Source organism: Eretmochelys imbricata, chromosome 8, assembly GCF_965152235.1.
Source record: "Eretmochelys imbricata isolate rEreImb1 chromosome 8, rEreImb1.hap1, whole genome shotgun sequence".
NCBI classification, from domain to species: domain Eukaryota; kingdom Metazoa; phylum Chordata; order Testudines; family Cheloniidae; genus Eretmochelys; species Eretmochelys imbricata.
In genome coordinates, this window is record NC_135579.1 from 84,887,716 (window position 1) to 84,908,111 (window position 20,396).

A 20,396-nucleotide genomic window follows, 5' to 3' on the forward strand; every position below is an offset into this window, starting at 1 on the left:
TTTAACATTGGGGATAATAATAAACAATGTTAATAAATAAAAATCTAATGCTATAGAGAACTTTAAACATACGACAAAAAACTTAATTCCCACATCACTTCAACCTTCCTGCTTTCGCTCTCTAAGAATATTTTTGTGCTATGCTCTTTTTCATTCATTTTAAAGGGTAGCATCTCCCATTTGAGTTTTTGCAGAGTGGGAACTATGGAGAGGATAGGTTAAATCACAAATGAACTAAATAGAGGGAGCAGGTTGTCTTTGTCACAGTCGCTTTTAGTGCTAATCACTGTCAGAGTGGGATTTAACCCCCCCCCCCCTGAAATTCAGAAAAAAAAAATCTGCTGCAGTGGCAGGTAATTTTAAAATTACATGGCCTGCCCACGGGCTTAGTTATGTGCCTAATGGCAGAGAGAGTTAAACCAAGTCCAATTATCAGCAGCACCAGACCCTGTCCTACATTAGCAGAACTGTGGGATATCTTCCAAGAACATACTGCAGAGATGTAGGAGGGAATATGTGTACTGTATTTTAAAACTCAGTAATTTAGAATTTCTGTGTCTCATTTCTTTCCTTTTGTTTTTTCTTTCTGGACCCAGCTCTCCTTTTTTGTTCTCATCAATGTGTGCCTCTGCATGTCTGCTTCTTTTATAGGGCAGCTACACTACTTTTACTGGTGCTCTGTCACCTCTCATTTTCCCTTCTCTCCCACCCCTTTCTGGCTGGCTCTGTCTTTTACCCTTTCCCATTTTTTGGATCCTTGTTCCCCTCTATTCTTCTCTTTTCTCATGTTGGCTCCCTTCTTCTGTAGCTGTCCTGTTTCCCCACTTCCCTTCTCTGGTTCCCTCTCATGCACCTCCCCCTCCTTTCTGAGTACACAGCTCTGTTCTGTGAGCCAATAAGTTTCATTGTGCAGCCCATAATAGCAAGTGGCAAGTGACATTGGACAGCTAAAGAGTGGAGGCAGCTACTGATGGATCAGCAACCAGGAAAAGGTATACATCATTGGGGGGCACAAGGGGCAGGGTCTCAAAAAAAAAAAAAAAAAAAAGGCATCCCTGCTCAAGAAAGTCCATGCCCTGGGTACCTTAATTGATAGGAACTCTGAGCTGTGAAAAATGCCCACAAGTTTGAATATGTTCTAGCCAAAGGTGTTAGGGTGGCTGGGGTTGATAGTTTGACCTTTCTATTTGCCTGGTACTAGCCTCATTTGTAACTAGGGTTATGAAAACCCTGTAAGGTTCAGTTTATGAAGAGGATCAGAAGTGAGGGAGGCTGATGTGGAGTTGGCAAGTCACTGAAACAGACACAGATCATGTGTGCCAAACCTTAGTAAGCCTGAGCTAAAGTTTGTGAAGTGGTACAAGGCTCATTTTCAGTGGTTTTTTACCTGATGTGAATGTTTTTGCTTAGTACTAGTTGTGTCAAGGGGTCTGATGAAAAACTCCTTTCAGAGGCTCACACTCTGATGGGCAGCAGCACACATTTCTTCCTTCCTATCCCCAGATTTTCTTATTGTTGCTTCCAGCCTCTAATAGCCCGGGGAACAAAGGACTCAAATTCTGATCCACTGCATGGTACTGCAGGTCCTCTGTCAAGCCACTGAACTGCATGTTGCTTACTAAGGGACTGAAAACACTCATAATGCTAACATAGGTTTGTTTTCCAGTGAGATCATTGCTCCTCTTTAGCCAGGCAAAAGCTATTTTACAGCTGATAAAACCTGTAACTCTAGTTCTGTCTGTCAAACTGTGCACATAGAAGTTTTAGACCTACCTAGTGTACTGCCCGCGATTTATACTAATACTTTGGGCTCTTCTTCCTAGATCAATGCAGTTTGTTTGGTTCAGTATATTTACTTCAAGGCCAATCAGCCTTTATTCATAATCAGACAGTTAAATCAAAAGTCTGTAGTTGTTTTTGTCACACACATACTGAAATGAACTGCTTAGTTATTACAATCAGTGTGTTTTTTGCATTGATATGTGAGCGTTTGCAAATACGAATTACCTAATTAGGTACTATAAAAAATAATCCAGCTCCAAATCAAACTCCTGTTAGTAGAGGAAAGAGATTAATGTGTTTATCTTACGTCAGAGAGGAAGCAAAGGAGAGAGAGAGAATTCTTTTGCCATATTTTGAAGTATTGCTTTGGAGACTACGTGCACATTCCCTGTGTCACATGATAATTGGTGGTGTTAATTCTTCACATGCCGGCTGCACTGACTCATCTTGAAATATAACACATCCATAGCGATTGCTGTTACCTTCGAAGTCTTGGTGTGATGGGCAGCTGTTGTCTGGAAAGCAAGCATGCGAAGAGCAGATCCGGCCCCCAAGTGCATGGAGATCAGTGTCTAGGCAATATCAGGCAATCTAGGCGTCCTCTAAAGAATTACAGCTGGAAGCTTTCAGCTCTATCAAGGAAAACAGGCAGCACTAGAGAAAACAAACTAGTTCCAGTAAAGTACCTCGGTGTTACTTCTAATATGGGGCTGGGTGGTACAGCAGTTAGAAGAAGGAATGGTGTCTTTTTGACTCTGCTCTCAATCCAGCAGAGTATTTAAGCACATCTGTAACTTCAGTGGGACTACTCGTGCTTAAAGTTACATGCTGTACTGGAGCTGGGTCCCTGTCACTAGCTTGCTGCTGACCTTGGGCAAGTTGCTTGGTTTCTTTGTGTCTCAGTTTCCCTGGGAAACGATAACAATGCTTATCTACCTGTGTGTATTAAGACCCTTTGAAACAGTCACATGAAGTGGGGCATACAAGTGCAAATTATTAGTAATAATATCAGTTAAGAGTTTTTATTTGAATGAAACAAATTTCAGACTCTGAAGAATACCAGGGATCCTTTTCATTTTATGAAAAGACAGTAAAGGCAGAGAACCTGATGGGGAAAATTATTATTTTTTCCCATGTCGGCCCTTTTGTATGTATTTAATGGAAGATAACACTTGCTGCAGTGTTCTGAACTCACTTGTAAAATTTAGAAGGCATCCATTAATACTAAGTGGATTCTTCCCTGAGAGTTAAGATTTGTGAAAGCTCTGGGATTAATGAATATTGTCAGCAGAGAAACAGATGCTAGAGATCCAGGGGTAACGATAAAAACAGGCTTATTTTGGTATGGTTTAGTTTATGTTGATTTAAGATAAACTGTAATAATCCACTCTTAAACCAGAGTAAGAGTGAGTGTCCACACAGGGGTTGGCATTGGTTTAACTAAATTGGTGTAAAAACTGATATAAGTTAAACCGGTACAGCTTTCTTGTAGACAAGAGGAGGTGAGACTCCATGCTTAGCTCATGGCTGCCCAGAAGGAACTGGCATCATGCTCACAGAACCAGAGGAGGAGATACACAGAAAAGTCACAAGGGGTTGGGCTCTAACAGAGACAAACCCCAGACAGTACAGACAACTAGACTGTTACTGCAGTGAACATTTGAATGAAGATAATGGTGTCATCTGAATGCACATGGACAATGACTAATACAACTTTAGGGTTAACTATGGGGTGAATTCACCACGATTCCTTGGATATGGGGGGGAGGGATAGCTCAGTGGTTTGAGCATTGGCCTGCTAAACCCAGGGTTGTGAGTTCAATCCTTGAGGGGGCCATTTAGGGATCTGGGGCAAAAATTGAGGATTGGTCCTGCTTTGAGCAGGGGGTTGGACAAGATGATCTCCTGAGGTCCCTTCCAACTCTGATATTCTATGATTCTATGATATACTTGCTAATCACTTTTGTACTCCCTGACTAGCTCTAATTGTTATCTAGGGTTTGAATATCACCATGTCAGTTGCTAATAAGTTTCTTTTAAAAAAGCAACTATGCTAAAATATTCTATTCTACTACTGTCTAGGCTTCTCTGCCAACTGCTAGGATGCATATTGCTGCTGTGTTAATGTTTCTATCCAAATTACACTGATGATCCAGTTGTCTGAACTGGGTGTAAGGATCCAAAGGTGCACATCTAGAACCCAGGGTTGTGGGAGCCCTGGATCTCTGACATTCGCTCCTCGCCACCAAGGGAGATGTGCAAACCACCATCTCACTAAAACTGGGAAGTCAAGCCCCACAGAAAGTTGTATCAGCACAACCCAGACCTGCGGCCGACTGAATAGCCCACACTGCTGGTTAATCCAGGAAGTGACCTGGCTGGGCTGTCCGAACAACTCTGCAGACTTCCTCCTTCTGCTGCTACCACCATGTTGGACCCTGTTCTTGCCTAATCGGACCCTGTTCTTGCCTAATCAAACCCTGTTCCTGATTCCTGTTCTGCTCCTGCTTCATGTCTGATCTTTGCCTCTCTCCGGTTCCTGCCTTTTCACCTTGCTCCTGATGATCAGCTCTGACTCTCGCTCAAATCTTGGCATGTGGTATCAGACCCAGGCTCTGATCCTTAGCTTCGATTTCTGGTCCGGACTCTAGGTCAACCTCCTGGCTCTGGTGCCTGGCAGCTGACTCTTGCTCTGACCTGGACCCCTGCACTGCCCATTAGATCAGACTTCCTACGTCGTGGTTTCTAATACTGATATTGTACATGCTCTGACCACAGTGATCTACAGAGCTGGAAAAACAAAGGATTTACACTCCAATTTCAATGAATACCTTTCCTTACAACTCTCATGCACAGAATGGCAAGTCATAGTTCTGGTGCGTCGAAGTGCTTTATATTTTAGTAGGAAATGAAAAGGACTTTTGACTTGTATCAAACTGTTGTTTTCTTGGACATAGAAAATCTTTCTGTTGGGGAGTGGGTTTGAGTGGGTTTTATTCATTTATTAAGTCAAATCTTAATGGCCCAGATCTTTGACTGCAGCCAACGAGTGCACAGCACAGCCCAAGCAGGACTGATCCGGAAATGTCTCTAAGCCACCGTTGTGCCTCCCCAGTCCTGAGCAAGTTGTGTACCAGCCTGGTCCCTCAGTGTAAGTAAGCCTATAGGCTGCTCTAACTTGTGCTGACTACAAAGGGCAGATACAGTGGTGGTCGATCACTGGAGTGTAGGGAAGTGTCTGTCATGCCCCTTTTCTCCTGGTCGTGCCCCTAGGATTGTTGTACGGATAGGGGATGGCATAGCCATTGCAACATAGCTTTATGCCATTGGAGCATCCCCCTACACTAAGGTTAATTTCCTGTCATTAGCATGCTTTAGGTCTGGTGTCTACTGATAGAACAGCAAAAGGAGGCTGTAATATGGGGAGAACGTGAGCTGAAATCTTTGAGAGAATATTCTGATTGATGTGAGGGGCTTTGCATATGTGACTACGAATTCTCTGTTTGCTCTCAAATTTTTCTGAAAAACATTTTGTGCTCAGATACACTGTGAAATTCCTTCTGAAAAAGATAGAAACTGGCCTGGGTATCTAAAGGCAGGATTGGCTCCTTAATGTACTGTACCTTGGTTGTAATATGCACTTCAGCTTTTTAGTGTCTCTTAGATGCTGTTATGAAGCTAATTATGATACCTTATTTGGTTTTTTTAGCTTCTTAAACTGATTACAGAGAGTATTACATCTAATTGAATGCTGGGTTTATTCATATACTGTACCATGTGTTAAAGAAATGTGATTCTTCTGCATCTCTATGGGTGGATGGAATTATGAAATCCTTTTAGCTTGTATATTCTTCAGGGCATGGACTCTGTTTTTCTTTGTGTTTGTACAACACATTGTGGGTGCTATAATTATACAAATCAATAACAATCCTGCTATCTATTATAATTAAGAATATTTTATAACTCTTTATTTGTTAGTTTTCATAGACTGTGATATCTACAGATGCTACAGACAACCACCATTCATTTATCTTATTCCAACTTGAGCTTCCAAGATGCTCTTCTTTCCTGGTTCTCTTCCTAGCTTGCTGATTGTCCTGTAGAGTTTTTTCTCTCTACATTGCATCTAGGTTTTCTGTCTCTTTCTCTAGATCCTCCAGGGCCTAGCTTGATCCCCTCAATTTCTATCTTAACACTCATTGTCCGAGTGAGTTTATCTCCTCTTTCAGTTTCATGAACCACTTTTATTCTCTTGACTGTCTGTCAAGGTTCCTTCCCCACTCTGAACTCTAGGATACAGATGAGGGAACCTGCATAAAAAGACCCCTAAGCTTATTTTTACCAGCTTAGGTTAAAACTTCCCCAAGGTACAAACTATTTTACCTTTTGTCCCTGGACTTTATTGCTGCCACCACCAAGCATCTAACAAATACAACCAGGAAAGAGCCCACTTGGAAACGTCTTTCCCCCAAAAATCCCCCGAAGCCCTACACCCCCTTTCCTGGGGAAGGCTTGATAAAAATCCTCACCAATTTGCATAGCTGAACACAGACCCAAACCCTTGGATCTTAAGAACAAGGAAAAAGCAATCAGGTTCTTAAAAGAAGAATTTTAATTGAAGAAAAAGTAAAAGAATCCCCTCTGTAAAATCAGGATGGTAAATACCTTACAGGGTAATCAGATTCAAAACATAGAGAATCCCTCTAGGCAAAACCTTAAGTTACAAAAAGACACAAAAACAGGAATATACATTCCACTCAGCACAACTTATTTTATCAGCCATTTAAACAAAACAGAATCTAATGCATATCTAACTAGATTGCTTATTAACTCTTTACAGGAGTTCTGACCTGCATTCCTGCTCTGGACCCGGCAAAAGCAACACAGACAGAGAGAACCCTTTGTTTCTCCCACCTCCAGCTTTGAAAGTATCTTGTCTCCTCATTGGTCCTTTTGGTCAGGTGCCAGCGAGGTTGTCTTAGCTTCTTAACTCTTTACAGGTGAAAGTTTTTTTCCTCTGGCCAGGAGGGATTTAAAGGTGTTTACCCTTCCCTTTGTATTTATGACACTGTCACATCTAGATCTCTGACATTGGGCCTAGATCCTCAGCCCAACTAAGGGCCTAGTTCAAAGCCTATTCAAATTAATAGACTTCAGCTAATGTCAATAGGCTGTGGCTCAAGCCCTCAGTCCTCTTTGTGCCACTCTATGGCTGTCTACATCATGGGGTAATGTGCTCTATGGAGGTGTGATTTCTAAAGCTTGCTAACGTGTATCACATTAATTGGTTCAAAAACAAAATCAACCCAGTGATTGAAGCACCCCAAAATTAGTGGAGACTTTTGCATGTTTTATCCTTAATCTCTGTCTCTGTTCCCTCTCTATAAAATAGGAATAATGAAACCTCTCTGCCTCCTAGGGCACTTGTGAAGATCCATTCACAAACGTTTGTGAGATACTCAGATAGCACTGTGAGGAGAGTCATGGGAAAGCCCACGGGGAAATTAGTAATTCAGTGCAGCAGATAAGACTTGGGACCATGCATTTAGGGCCCATTTGAGAAACTTAAGTGCATGTTCAAGTATATACTTTAAAATTAAGTATCTTCTTAAAGTGCTTTCCTGAATTGCATCATAAATGAATATTGCAACAGCTGCCTCCTTCACTGAGTACCATCCCTCTGATGAACTAAATGAAGCAGGGTCTTGGGTGGGTGGGGGAATAGTATGTTAATATTATGTACTTAAAGATGGTATTTAATGCATGTGCATAAGGAAGGCTGAATTAAAATTGCAGAGGCAACCTTAATTCTGACATTCCCTAATTTTCAGTGCTTGGCTTTTTAACCTGAAGTGTGTTTTGGAGGGGAGGGGTTGGTATGGGATTTATATACATATACATTGTGTGTGTCTTTATAAACATTATAAACAAGTCAATTGATTTTTCTTAGTAAGTCTAATTTTATTAAGTGTTCCTTCAGACACTAGCAGCATGATTCATTGGCATCTGTTTCTCGGAGCCATGGCCTCTGACTAAGACAACAATTGATCAGATGGGAGAATTATTTAATAGGGCCTTTACTTAATGACTTCTGCTGTAAGTTTTATCTCTTGCCAGAAGAGCAATGTTGTGCAGTGCAGCTTCTTGGTTACTGTCAGGAATGTGCCCAGAGCCTGAATGACACTGAGGGAGCACTGACATAGCACACCCGTACCATGCAGGGGATCTAGTCCTAACAGAGGTTGGTGGTGCCTGCATGGCAGGACTACACTGTGTTATATCCATGGGTGGTAACACTGTTCCATAATGAGGTTATAACACTCTTTGATCTTGCCTAGTGGGACAGGACCAAGTGAGGTTCCAAGACATACCTCCAGTGTAGTAAAGTCTGGGCCTTTGGGTTGAGGTTTTTGACTGGAACACCTAATACATTTTTCTACCTTGTATTTCACTTTAGATACAGATGGCTTCTGAAATATATAAGTGTTAAAGTACATTTACCTTAAAATTTACAGATGAAGGAAAAGGAGAAGATATGAAATGAGTTCAGGCAAAAATAGTAGGTCATGCTTTTAATTAGTAAAAGCGCTGCTTTGAATTACTGCATAAAATTAATAAGCATAACAGGAAAAATTGAGTATTTCTCTCTGTTTCTCATATTTGGGTGTTGCAACTTTACTCCAAATGCTATTTAAAGATGTACAGTATGTTGGAAATAGACATTAGACTTTGGCATCCATTTGTCCTGATACAAAGGAAAATGTGTTTGTAATGTTTTAATTCTGTGTGCATTGAGTTTAACAAAAAACAGACATTTGGGGAAATAATTAAACTGGAAATAAATAAATATAAATAAACAGTATAATTCACAGCTATACTGAAGCTCTAACTTGAACCCTTCTGCAAAATAAAGTCACAGGGTGCTAAAAAGCAGTTGCCTGACAGCAATCCATTTGGTGTGCTCACATAAATTAAGTTCCTCCTCTTCCCAAGTGGTGTCAGGATTGAGGATCTGGATATTTATCTGTTTCCTAAAGATAATATGCCTTTGTAGTATTCCACTGTGAAGGTCCATTTTTATTGTATCTCAGTGACTTCCAGAGCAAATCTGCTCAGTTTGAAAAGGAAATATTTTAAAGGGATAGATATTTTATATCACTTACAGCCCTGATATAAATATATCACTGACAGAACTGTGATCTGAGAGTCAAACTGGGTCCATTGCTTCCTGCACATATTCATTAGTAATAAAGCAGACCAGATCAGACCCTCCCTTACACTTGTGTAACTGTATTTCTTCCTGTTAGTTCCCCAGTGATACCTGTAGCAAGTTCGCACATGTATAACTCATTGGCACTTAGTAAGCCATTGTCTTTGCATATACATCTACCAGGTTTTATATTAGAATTGTAAAGGGTACAGAGAAGGGCAACAAAAATGAATAGGGGAAATCGAACAGCTTCCAGATGAGGGGAGATTAAAAAGACTGGGACTGTTCAGCTTGGAAAAGAGACTACTAAGGTTGGGAGATATGATAGAGGTCTATAAAATCATGATTGGCATGGAGAAAGTTAATAAGGAGGTGTTATTTGCCCCTTCCCATAACACAAGAATCAGGGGGTCACCCAATGAAATTAATAGGCAGCAAGTTTGAAACAAATGAAAGGAAGTACTTCATACAACACACAGTCATGCACATACATGTACTTCATACAACACACATACAACAGTCAACCTGTGGAACTCATTGCCAGGCGATATTGTGAAGGCCAAAACAATAACTAGGTTCAAAGACTAATTAGATAAGTTCCTGGAGGATAGGTCTATCAATGGCTACGAGCCAAGATGGTCAGAGATGTAACCCCATGCTCTGGGTGTCCTAAGCGTCTCTCTGCCAGAAGCTGGGAGTGGACAACAGGGGATGGATTACTTGATGTTTGCCCTGTTCTGTTTATTCCCTCTGAAGTGTCTGGCACCAGGCTCTCCCAGAAACCAGGATACTGGGCTAAATGGACCATTGGTCTGACCCAGTATGGCCATTCTTATGTTCTTAAGAAGTATTACTGTCCAGCTTACTTTCAGCTCTTCAGCGCTGATAGGAGTGAAAACTTACTGTTGTAACTGCAGTTGGTAATTGACTCTAATATACATAAGGTCTTCGGAACAGGTCTGTTGATTAAGAAAGCTCCTTTTTTACACAGTGGATCCATGCTTTCAGATGTAATTAAAACTCAGTAAAATGCTGAGGACAGCAAAAGATTAAGCAACTGTAGATTTATATGCAGTTATGTTAAAGTTTTATCCCTCCCACACATTTCCGTTTAGGAAGAGTAGAATTGTAGTTAAAAAAGAAAAGAAAGGAAAAAGGCTGGCTGGTTGATTTAGTGTTCTCTAGATTGTAGAATTAGAATTGGATGGTCTTTAAACGTACAGGTAACTTTCAAGGAAGTTAGTAGAATTTATTTGCCTACATTTGTTATTGACTATTTATTTCAGGAGCAAACACATTTTTCTATTGCCAGGGTTTCTGATGATCAGACTTGCATTGACTCTCTTAACCTCTCATATCTGGTACAAAATAAAACATCTCAATGACTGTTCTGTCACTCCTTGTTTCCATGGATACTCTCTTTGAATGCAGTTATAATTAGCATGCTGCAGCCACAGTAGTTTGTCCTCTGAAAGAAATAAGAATGTCCTAGGGAGGATACGCCGAACTGTCAATGCCAGCACGCTTAAACTTAGGTAATTTCTTTGAACTGCGAGGTCAAGCTAGTAAAAAGTGTTCTGGGGCTTAGGAGTTTGGGTGAAATGTTAAACAAACCAGCTAGAGCCAGATAGACCAGCTACAGTTGTTGGCAATACTTGTAAATGTGATTTGGTGCCTTACAGAAGATAGGATCAATCTGAACCCCAGGTTCCCTTTGTGTGTCCCCTGGACTCTGTGAATCGCAGTTTTTGGGAATTATGTTCTGTTAGGGCTTCTGCAGTGGTGAAATAGCGATGAATAGTGCAAGACTACATTACAATGTAGCTAGATCATTTAAACAATCTCATCTATTAAAATACATAGCTGTACAACTAAATTACTGTTGCATGACTGCTGAAAAATATTTACCAAAGTTTCAGAAAGTACAATTCACCTTAATATTTTATTTATAGGCAATTTCTGGGTGCTCAACATGATAGTGAGTACCTCAAAACACCCCTCTGAGGTAAAGTATTATCTCTGTCTGTTAAATAGGGAAATTGAGGCACAGGGCAATTAAGTGACTTGCCCAGTTCATGCAGAGGAAGTGTGTGGAGGAGTAGGGAACAGATTCCAGATCTGTTGACTACTAGTTCTGTATCTTAACCATATGACAATCCTTCTGCACAGAAGGCCCAGTACTGTAAGATTCTGAATGCTCTCAGCTCGCACTGAGGTAAATGGTAGTGAGGGCCCTCAGAGTGCCAGTCCATAGCAGATCCGCTGTAGCAGAGCAAAAGCTTTGGGAAACAGAAAAGGGCAAGCCTGAGGTTTATACTTCCTGAGTCATTTTCTTAAAGAGCAAGATCAGTTGCTTCTAACACAAGGTATGGTCAGAATTGGTTTTACTTTTCTGCACGGATCAGACATTTCTTCCATCTTTCCTTGAAATTACCCCGTGTATATTGATGGCTATATGAGTACAAGTTCCTGTCTAAGAACTCCCACTCTTTATTATTAAAAAGAGCTGACAGAATGTAGGAGTTCTTGAGACAGCTGAAGTTTGTCAACTATCATCTTGGGCCAAATTCATCTCCCATTAAGTCAGTGGCATGGCTGTCATTTACTCCAGAGGGAACAGATCTGAGCCCAATGTCTCATCTTTTAGAACTGAAGTAGAAATATATCCTTTATATTAAAGCCACCATCAGCTACAAAAGAAACGAGACCATTACTGTAGAACACTTGATATGCAAATATGTAAACAGCATTATCAAGAATAAAGCATATTAAACTAAAAGATAAAGTCCTTATGACAATGGTCTGACTAACTTTTAAGGTCCAGATGCTCAGTCTGTGTAAATCTATGCTGACTTATACCAGCTGAGCATCTGACCCTAAATCTCCGTAGAGAAGCTAAAGGTTGAATAGGCCTCAACTCTAGAGTGGTCATTCTAGATCATGTTGGGATCATATTGTTTGGACAGAGTGGGATAGCTTTCACTGCAGCTGCCTTTGTTGTCCCTTTTAAGTGGCTAAATAGAGGACTTCAGTCTCTAGGGCTTCCAAAACCACTACATTTTTCTTTTTAAAGAAAGAAAAATAATTAAAAAATATTCAAGAGCATAGAATTATTTATTTTATATTCCCTCTCGCCTTTCTAATAGCAATAAAACTTCCTTAGCTTGTCAGCCAGTCCTTAATGTACACTGAAGCACCAGCTCTCTAAAATACCAAGGACTTTTCTTGCTGTTTCCAAAGAATAATATTGTATTACGTAATTAGAGTCATGAGGAATTGTAAACATTCACTTTACTTAACACATGCTGTAATTTCAAAAGGGCTTGGGTGGAAGTAATCTTTCAAAATACTGCAACACGCATGCGAAATAAAATAACTCACATAGGGGCAGATAAGAGTAAATTGTTTCAGAACAGTATACCAAGATCTTTGGGACCTGAACTCACTGTGTGTTTTTGAGCAATGAATCACATAATGGGGCCTCCATCTTAGCTTGGGTCTCTAGGTACTTCCATAATAAAATGAAACAAAGCAAAAATAACTAAATGAGCCAGAAAGTTTGTCCAAAGAGGGCGGAATTGGTTGTAACATTCTCATTTAATTAAGTCCTTAGTCATAACTGCCAAACGGATTTTAGATTATATTTTAAAACATCATATTGGGGGTTTGTTAATTAATGGCTTTTGCTGTGAGCACTCCAGTGAACCAGTAAACAGATTGTATAATAAATATATAATATAACGTTTGGTCTTAATGACATGGAACAGCAATGAGCTAAGCTCTAATTCATACTACTGTATTTCTTCAGAAACACTGAACAAGTCCTAGTCGATATTTCTTTAGAGATAACTAGGTGCAGTCTGTTTGTGTGAAATTACACAAACTTAATTAAACCAGTTGGCATTTCATGAACAAGTTAAACAAGTTTAGGGCCAAATTTTACTCTTAGCTAAACAAGTTTAAATCTGTAGCAAGTCAGTGGCATTCATGCATAACTATACCTAGAAGCAGAATCTGGCCTTGAGTGTTAAACTAGATATGGGCTTGAATCTAAACCCCTCCTCATTTTAGGGTTGCCAATCCTCCAGAATTGTCCTGGAGTCTCCAGGAATTAAAGATTAATCTTTAATTAAAGATTCCATCATGTGATGAAACGTCCAGGAATACATCCAACCAAAATTGGCAACCTGACCTCAGCTTTTGATATGGAATTAAAACTCAGTGGCTTGGAGCCCATCATTGGTCATAAACACAATGAAGTTTGTATGAAGTGGGTCTTTGGCTGGCAGGAAGAAAAGTGTTTGACCCTTTAAGGGCTCCCTGTGAAACTGGTAGTATAGGGGGAGGAAGGAGAAAGTTTACCTGGACAGAGTTGGGTAGAAGCAAGAAGCTGTTGGACCTGATTTGGTGGGGGTGAGACGGCACTCCCCTTTGAGCTGACTGGAACGGGGGATGGTATTTCTACCGTGTGCAGTCCCAGAGAAACCTCTTTCAGCTGGACCAGGTTGGCAGCACCCACCCTCCCACCCATGAAGTCTAAAAAAGGATTGGGTTCCTTCATGATCCACTATGGGCATCACACTAGTCTCCTGTTTTTCCTTAGGGTCTGGGAAGGAATTTTGCCCTCACTGTCAGATTGGCTGAGATGCGATTGTTTTGGGTTTTTTTGCATTCCCGACAGTGAGTTTGGGACCCAGTGGCATGGGGCTGGGGGTTTAGGTTATAAAGTTGCAATTTTGTACATGAAGCTTGTGGTGGATGTCTAGTGTAGGTACTCGGTATGGAAGGGCTACCACTACTGGATATAATGGATTGGAAAAGGATGTAAAGGGAAAGCATTCCCAAAGGGAGCTGAGGAATGGGATTCGGGGCTCCTACATCTGGCACAGCAGGGAGCTGCCGCCCCTGCTTTTATAACCCCTTTACCCCTGTTATGAAGAGGGGGCAGCATGGTCCCAACTATGGGATGGCTGGAAGCAGAGTGGGGATTGTGTAAATTATTAAGGAAACAATGATGATCTGTACTGTAGAGTTTATTGCCGGTTACTCCCAGATACAATAAATGAATAAAGTTGTGGCCAGATTAAACCATATTCATTCCTCCAGTGTGGGTGGACAATTCCTGGTGATAGAAGTAAATGGTTTACAGATTAAAGGAAAAGGGCTGTAAACTTGAACAAGAATTCAAAGGCATGGTTAGATTAAATAACTAAACCCTCACTTAGGTATTGACTGGCCAGCTCTGGGGCTACTCCAAAGTAGAGAGGTTTGCCAGTTGCCTCAGACTCCAGAGGAACAGCAAAACGGTATGGTCTTCATATGTGGATAAGCAGCGTTGTGTTCTAGGACTGGTAGCAGACATTCACCATTTATGACCGTTCTTTCACTCCTTTAAAATTGTTCCCTAAAATAGAATTCATACAAACACATGTTTGGGATGATGATCATGCTACAGTAAAGAAAAACAGGGGCTTTAGATTTATTTCAAACACAGGGAAGCAGAGAACTTAGCAGGAAAATGTCCAGTCTGCTCAGGTTAAAAGTTAATTTGATCTTGAAAACTGTTGCTTCAGCCTTTTTTCTCCCTCAAAGAAAAATGTGCCTTCCTCTGCAGATCTAAAAAGATAAGCCCACTATATAGATTTCTGCAGCAGCCACACTGGACACAGGAAATATTGGCCTTGTTCCTTCAGCTGCCACTTGGTCTCAATGGAGGTTTTTATTGTACATCTCTTCATTAGAGTTAGAGAGGTTTTATAACATAATATTTTGGCTTGTCCACATGGAGACTTAGTGCATGGCAAGCTGCATTGTCAATGCATAGTGCACTAGCCTGCCACAAATTAAGTTACCTTGGGGAGCCTGCTACCACACACTAAAAGTTCCATAATGGATCAACAATCCTGTACTGCTGTCAGAGTGCGCTGTGGAACTGTTAGTGCATGATTGCAGGGTCCACCCGGCCAGTTAGTGCACTGCAAGCTAGTGAGTTATAGAGTCACACCCTAGTTTGCTGCACACTGTTTCCCTGTCGATGAGCAAGTCTGTCTGCTGAGCTGGGTGCTCTCAGAATTCTCTCTTGTTCAAGAAAGTGTCTCAGAACTCCGAGAATTCTGACCACATCTCTCTCTCACTCTCACTCACACACAGCATTACAGTCTGTATCTAAAAATGCTCTTCCACTTCCTAAATAGGAGGACCCCTTTTCTGCTCCGCTGTCCTCAGAACACTGTCCCATGGTCGAGGAAGCAGAAGCCTTCCTGGCGATACCATCCATACAAGCCATGCATTCACCTCCAGGATGTGTCTGTATTACTTCAAAAAGTTTTATTTCATTTTCCTCCTCTCCCACAGTATAGAATCATAGGCCTCTTCTTCCAGGTCATTTCATCCCTTCCTTCCTCCCTCCGCCTGAGAAGGCGGGATTACTCCTAACAGAACATTATTCTAGTTTATTGTCCCTTTCTAGTTTCAAAATATCCCATATGATGCTTCTAATAATTTATTTTTGAGTTTAACAATTAAACTGAGTTTCAAAGGTGAAAGTAAATTGTCAGAAGATAACAATGTACTCTGCACAAGGCATAAGCCTTAATAGTGGGGACCAATCTATGAAAATATCTTCAAAACATTTGAGGCCCATATTTTAATCTGTTTTTCAAATTAGTGAAAATAATGAGTTTTGCAGTAAGGCGACAAGTAAATTCAAGATTTAACTATTTGGTTCCCTTGTTAGATCCATCTGTTTGCTCTAAATGTGCTAGGGTTGCCAGGTGTCCTGTTTTTGACCGGAATGCCTGGTTGAAAAGGGACCCTGGCGGCTCTGGTCTGCACCACTGACTGGGCTGTTAAGTCTGGTCGGCGGCACAGCAGGGCGAAAGCAGGCTCCCTGCCTGCCTTAGCTGTGTGTGGCTCCCGGAAGCAGCGCCACTCCCCTTCCAGCTCCTATGCATAGGGGCAGCTAGGGGTCTCCACATGCTGCCTCTACCCAAGCGCTGGCTCTGCAGCTCCCATTGGCCAGGAACTGTGGCGAGTGGGAGCTGCGGGGGCAGCACCTTCAGACGGGGCAGTGCGCAGAGCCACCTGGACACACCTCCATGTAGGAGCCAGAGGGTGACATGCCGCTGCTTCTGGGAGCTGCCTGAGGTAAGCACAGCCCAGAGCTTGCACCCCTGACCCCCTCCCGTCCTCCGAACCCCTTGGTCCCAGCCCAGATCCCCCGCCCGCCGAACTCCTCGGTCCCAGTCTGGAGCCTCCTCCTGCACCCCAAACCCCTCATCCCCAGTCCCACCCCAGAGCCCGCACCCTCAGCCAGAGCTCTCACTCCCCGCACCTCTGCCCCAGCCCAGAGCCCCCTCCTGCACTCCAAACCCCTCAGCTGCAGCCCAGAGCCTGCTTCTGCACCCCAAATCCTTAATCCCTGGCCCCACACCAGAGCCCTCACCCCCTCTGCACCTCAACCCACTGCCAAGGTCAGGAGCCTCCTCCCTCACCCTGAACACCTCATTTCTGGCCCCACCCCAGAACCCACACACCCAGCCCAGAGCCCGTACCCCCTCCCACACCCCAATCTCCTGCCTCAACCCGGAGCCCCCTTCCATACACTGAACCCCTCAGCTCCACCCCCACAGCCTGGAGCCCCTTCCTGTATCCCAAACCCCTCATCCCTGGCCTCACCCCCTCCCACATCGCAAAGCACTGCCCCAGCCCAGAGCCCCCTCCCACATCCCAAATCCCTCATCCCTGGCCTCACACCCTCCCGCATCCCAGTGCACTGCCCTAGCCCAGAGCCCCCTCCCGTATCCCAAACCCCTCATCCCTGGCCCCACCCCAGAGCCCGCACCCTCAGCCGGAGTCCTTACCCCCTCCTACACCTCTGCCCCAGACTGGTGAAAGTGAGTGAGGGTGGGCGACTGAGCGACAAAAGGAAGGGGGATGGAGTGAGCAGGGGCGGAGCCTTTGAGAAGGGGCAGGGCAGGGGTGAGGCTTTGGAGGAAGGGCAGAGCAGGGAGAGGGGCAAGGGTGTTCAGTTTTTTGCTAGCAGAAAGTTGTCAACCCTAAAATATGCCTTTTTCAGAAGTTGTTTAATTTCAGATTCTCTAATCTCTCCTTTTCATTGACAAAATAGTTTTAAAAATACACAGACATATTAATTTAAAATTCTTAGATTTATTAGTATGCTTAAGGTAGTAATGACTCTTACAACACTTTTGCCTGTCACTAGTTGTTGGTGCATGGTTCATTTTTTACTGCTTTGGAAGAAAGTATAATAACAAAACAGAATTAGCTACATCTTATTCCTGTTGAAATCAATGGTAAAACTCTCGTAGATTAGGTTGAGCTCCCACTAAAGACTTTTTTTTTGTTTTTTTTACAACCAGATACAACTTTATTTAGGACTTTTCCATTTAACAGTGTATAATTTTTTTTTTAAAACTCATCCATTGTGTTACTGCTTTACTATATGGCAGGATGTTGCTTCATTTAATGCTTTGCTACTAGTCTTGTTAAAATATTTTTTACACCTGTCATATCTGGCCTGAAGGGAATGTCGTATTTAATAATCTATATAATCTATAGTTCCTGCTCACTTATCCTCATAGATTATTATGACAGAAGCCACTAAAGTTAATTCTCCTGATTAAGCTGATATGAATGGTTTGTACATGTATTACAGACGGGATCAGTTGTAACAGTCATTACTCTTAATTAATTTTTTAACTTTTAAATTGTGATTTTTGCATTTTGAGGAGTAAAATCTACAGGCGTAAAGAACGACTCTGGTGGTGTGGTGTGTGCTTACACTGTTGAAATAATAGATCTTCCACAAAGGTCTGAGGCAGCTTACTCTAGTGTGATAAAATTAAACTAGTTAGTATCACAGTTAATATATCTTATTGTTACAGCAGTATAGGAGCCCCAGAACAGAGAACATCAAAGAGGAGGTATCTCAAAGTTCCTCAAAGGCAGGTTTGTCTTAAGCATATGAGACAATACTAGAATCCTGCTTGGATATCTCTGGAATTGGATTGGCCTGCAGTGTTTGCATCCCTAATGGACTTGCTAGAACAGTTTGAGTCAGCAAAATCAATGCTCTAGGCTTGGTAGAGAGACAAGATGGGTGGGGAGATATCTTTTTATTGGACCAACTTCTTCTGGTGAGAGAGACATGGTTTCAAGCTGCACAGAGCTCTTCTTCAGGCCTGGGACATGTACTAAAAGTGTCTAGGCTTGGTAGTCCTCTATATTATGGCAGCTAGCTGGTACAGAGGGACTGAATTCCCATGGAAGATATGTGTTGATTTTCAAGGGCTTAGTTTCAGTGCTGTTTTTAAAAACTACTTTTTATAAGGCTTTGATTCCAAATACTCCTCTCTAGTTATAAGAACTTTTGATATACCTTCTGTAAAGCACTGCTCTTTCTGTAAACTTCACATTATCTTGAGTGTGCTGCAAAATGCTTATGAATGATTTCCATACAGAATAACCCTCCATCCCCCACCAGATTGAATGCAAAATAGTAATTCAGTCAAGTGGTATTCTAAAGCTGAAAAGTACAGTTTGAATGGTTTATGAATAGCACCGCAACAGACATTAAATTACAGCCCGTATAACCACGAGGGTTATGAATACTAGATACATAAAACACTTTTATTACCAGTTACCTATAAGGTTGAGCAAAATGAAAATCCATCTGCCAGAGCAGGCTTCCAGCACATATTGCGCAGCAGGATTATAATATATATGTGGAGGAGAAGAGTTTGAGATTCAAAATGGAGAAGGATTTGAGGGCATGTGATTTAGGAAAATGAGGAGGATTACAGGACATATGATACAGGAGGAAAGGGATTACAGTGCATGTGATGTTGGAAGACAGATTACTGGAACATAAATTGTAAACCCTCACACATTTTATTTATATTTTAATCAGAGGAACTCCCTGGAGATCTGCTTTTTAACAAGGGAATGCTATCTTAACAGAACAGTCATTTTAGCAGAATTAGAAAGGAAGTGTGTAGTCTGTTAGCTAAGATGATGGAAATGTTATCATGCAATAACACATGGACACATGTTACCCTGGGGTGTTAATATCTCATATTCCAGTTTAAGAGCCAAGAAAATCCTGCTTGTTAATTGCAGTTTTTAAAAAATATATATACAGAAACCAATTATGTTGGTAAAATATGATGGCTGTAAAATTGCTAGCTAATAGTGATTTTTTTAAAAAGATTTGAATAGATTACTGAACTCTTTGCAATATTTAATGTCTGTCCAGAATGAGTTTTTGCTTTTTCTCTCCTTTTTAAAGAAAGTGGGTTAATGTAATGCTCAGGAAGGAAAGCCTAGCATACACAGGCAATGTGGAAGCTTCCCCTCACCACACTGCCAATCCAAACTGGCAAAGCCCTTTGCTATCCCATCCCAGAGGCTCTTCAGAGCTGAGGGCATGTCTACACTTACCTCCGGAGCGAATGATCCAGTGGGGGTCGATTTATCGCGTGTAGTGAAGATGCGATAAATCAACCACCGAGCGCTCTCCTGTCGACTTCAGTACCCCACTGGAGTGAGAAGCATAGGTGGAGTCGATGGGGGAATGGCAGCAGTCGACCTACCGCAGTGAAGACACCGCAGTAAGTAGATCTAAGTACTGTGTTATTCACGTAGCTGAAGTTGCGTAACTTAGATTGATTCCCCCTCATGCTCCCCCAGTGTAGATCAGGCTGCACTGTGATGGTTTACTAATGAAGACAAATTCTCACTTGAGGCTACAAAACTTATTTTAATGTGCAACCTTCTCAAGATCCCAAGAGGTCAGACTGGGGTAGTGAGCTACGGATCTCTAATTTACTTAAGTACTGTATTTGGAGCCCAGTCTTGCAGCTGTTACTGATCTGAGTAGCCCCTCTCTGACCTCAGTAAAACCAGTCTGAGTCTGGGTTGCATGATCAGTCAGTGAGGGCCCAATCCCGTGAGGTGCTGAGTGTCTCCTGAAAAGTGCTAGGTATGCAGGCACTCAGGATTGGGTCCTTTATGAGCAGTAACTTCAATTAAAACTAAAATATCCTTTAGTTTATATCCCATCGGGCAACCTGTACCTTACTCTTATAAATTTCAGTCCTTCCCAGCACTTAAGTACATGCATAACTTTAAGTTTGCTTTGCTACATTTGGTTGGGGCCATAGGCAGATTCTGTCTCCCAGTTCACCTCAGTGTGACATTGGATAGGTCATTAATGTACTGCAACCACTTGAGGAAGACGTCAGCCAAATTCAGCACTCGGAACAACCTGCTCAGAAAATTGGCTGGCTGGCTCAACCTGGGCTGTGAGCACCTGGGCACTTAGAAGATCAGCCTTTGCCCTCTGCTGTTCAACAGCAGAGTACTGTGCTCCTGTCTGGTGTCA

General features: G+C 42.0%; 1 protein-coding gene across 3 annotated transcripts in view; it reads left to right on the forward strand.

Annotated features, from left to right (window-relative positions):
* The window catches only part of SLC44A5 (solute carrier family 44 member 5), a 190,217-nt gene that overhangs the window by 46,443 nt on the left and 123,378 nt on the right, over positions 1-20,396 (forward strand). Inside the window, exon 1 of one of the 3 annotated variants that reach the window (XM_077823569.1) lies at positions 688-992. The exons of the other annotated variants lie outside the window; for them this stretch is intronic. Coding sequence (XP_077679695.1) covers positions 971-992 — 22 coding nt within the window. The 5' untranslated portion in view covers positions 688-970. Of the gene's footprint in view, positions 1-687; positions 993-20,396 lie in introns of those variants that run through there. 3 annotated transcript variants of the gene reach the window in all.